The 923-nt window shown below is 34.1% G+C and overlaps 1 protein-coding gene across 1 annotated transcript; it reads right to left on the reverse strand.

Moving 5' to 3' along the window:
- Nucleotides 1-443: 443 nt before the first annotated feature.
- Chro.60464 (hypothetical protein) lies at nt 444-890 on the reverse strand. Its single annotated transcript, XM_659781.1, has 1 exon — nt 444-890. The coding sequence occupies one exon, from the start codon at nt 888-890 to the stop codon at nt 444-446; it is 447 nt and encodes a 148-aa protein (XP_664873.1).
- Between the last annotated feature and the right edge of the window lie 33 nt (nt 891-923).

Below are 923 nucleotides of genomic sequence, written 5' to 3' on the forward strand. Positions count from 1 at the left end.
CACCCCACAAAAAATTTAGTGCCAGACCTTTGCTATTCCAAGGAAATGAAAATTTTGAGTTAAGTAGGGAGAATATACTGCTAAACCCGCTAATTTTTTAAAGTAATTTAACAATAACTGAAAGCTCAGTTTCCTAACTTGAACTTTCTAAGTTAGCTTGGAAATCTTCCTAATATCTACCTTCTATGACCCTAATTCGTTAAAGAAATTGATTCTAATATTACTAGAATGAAAATTTTGAAAACGAGATACTTATAATCTGATCTAAATCTTCTAATTAAAAGATAAAAAATAAGTTTCAATATTTTGTCTAATTTAATTATTTGTTTGTTGTGTAAAAGATCTAACTTTCAGGAAAGTATAGATATAAAAATAACGGAAATTTTATGTTAGCTTCTGCCAATTCCGAAGAGCAGACGGAAATGACTGTTCTGAATGAACGTTTATCGGATGTTTGGAACAACTGCATATCCAAAGACTTGTCTTCCTGGAGGTGGTTGCATAGTTGGTTGGTTCTGAGGAACAATTGGAGCTCTGCTATTATAGGGCGGATTTTGAGGGGCATTTGGGTGTGCCAGTACATCAGTTTTTGGAGCTGAAATTGATTTTTTGCCTAAGTCCAATTCTCCAGATCCCATCTTCTTAATAGTCATAGACTTTGAGTCTACTTGACTTTTTCCTAATTCTGTTGATTTCTTTAGTGCATCAGATTTTATTAAATCCGACTTTGGAGCTAACAAATTAGATTTTGTTACATTTTCTTTTATGATTGGCTCTGAGCTCTTTAATTTTTCCTCTTCAGTCTTCTCATTACCTGGGCCCGATTTTGGGACTGGAGGAGCCTTAACAGAAGACTTCAAATCTTCCTTTGGAGGTTGCTGATTTATCATGGATTTCCTTCATATGTTAGCATCACCTTCTGA

This window comes from Cryptosporidium hominis (genome assembly GCF_000006425.1).
Source record: "Cryptosporidium hominis TU502 chromosome 6 CHRO016108, whole genome shotgun sequence".
Lineage (NCBI taxonomy): Eukaryota > Apicomplexa > Conoidasida > Eucoccidiorida > Cryptosporidiidae > Cryptosporidium > Cryptosporidium hominis.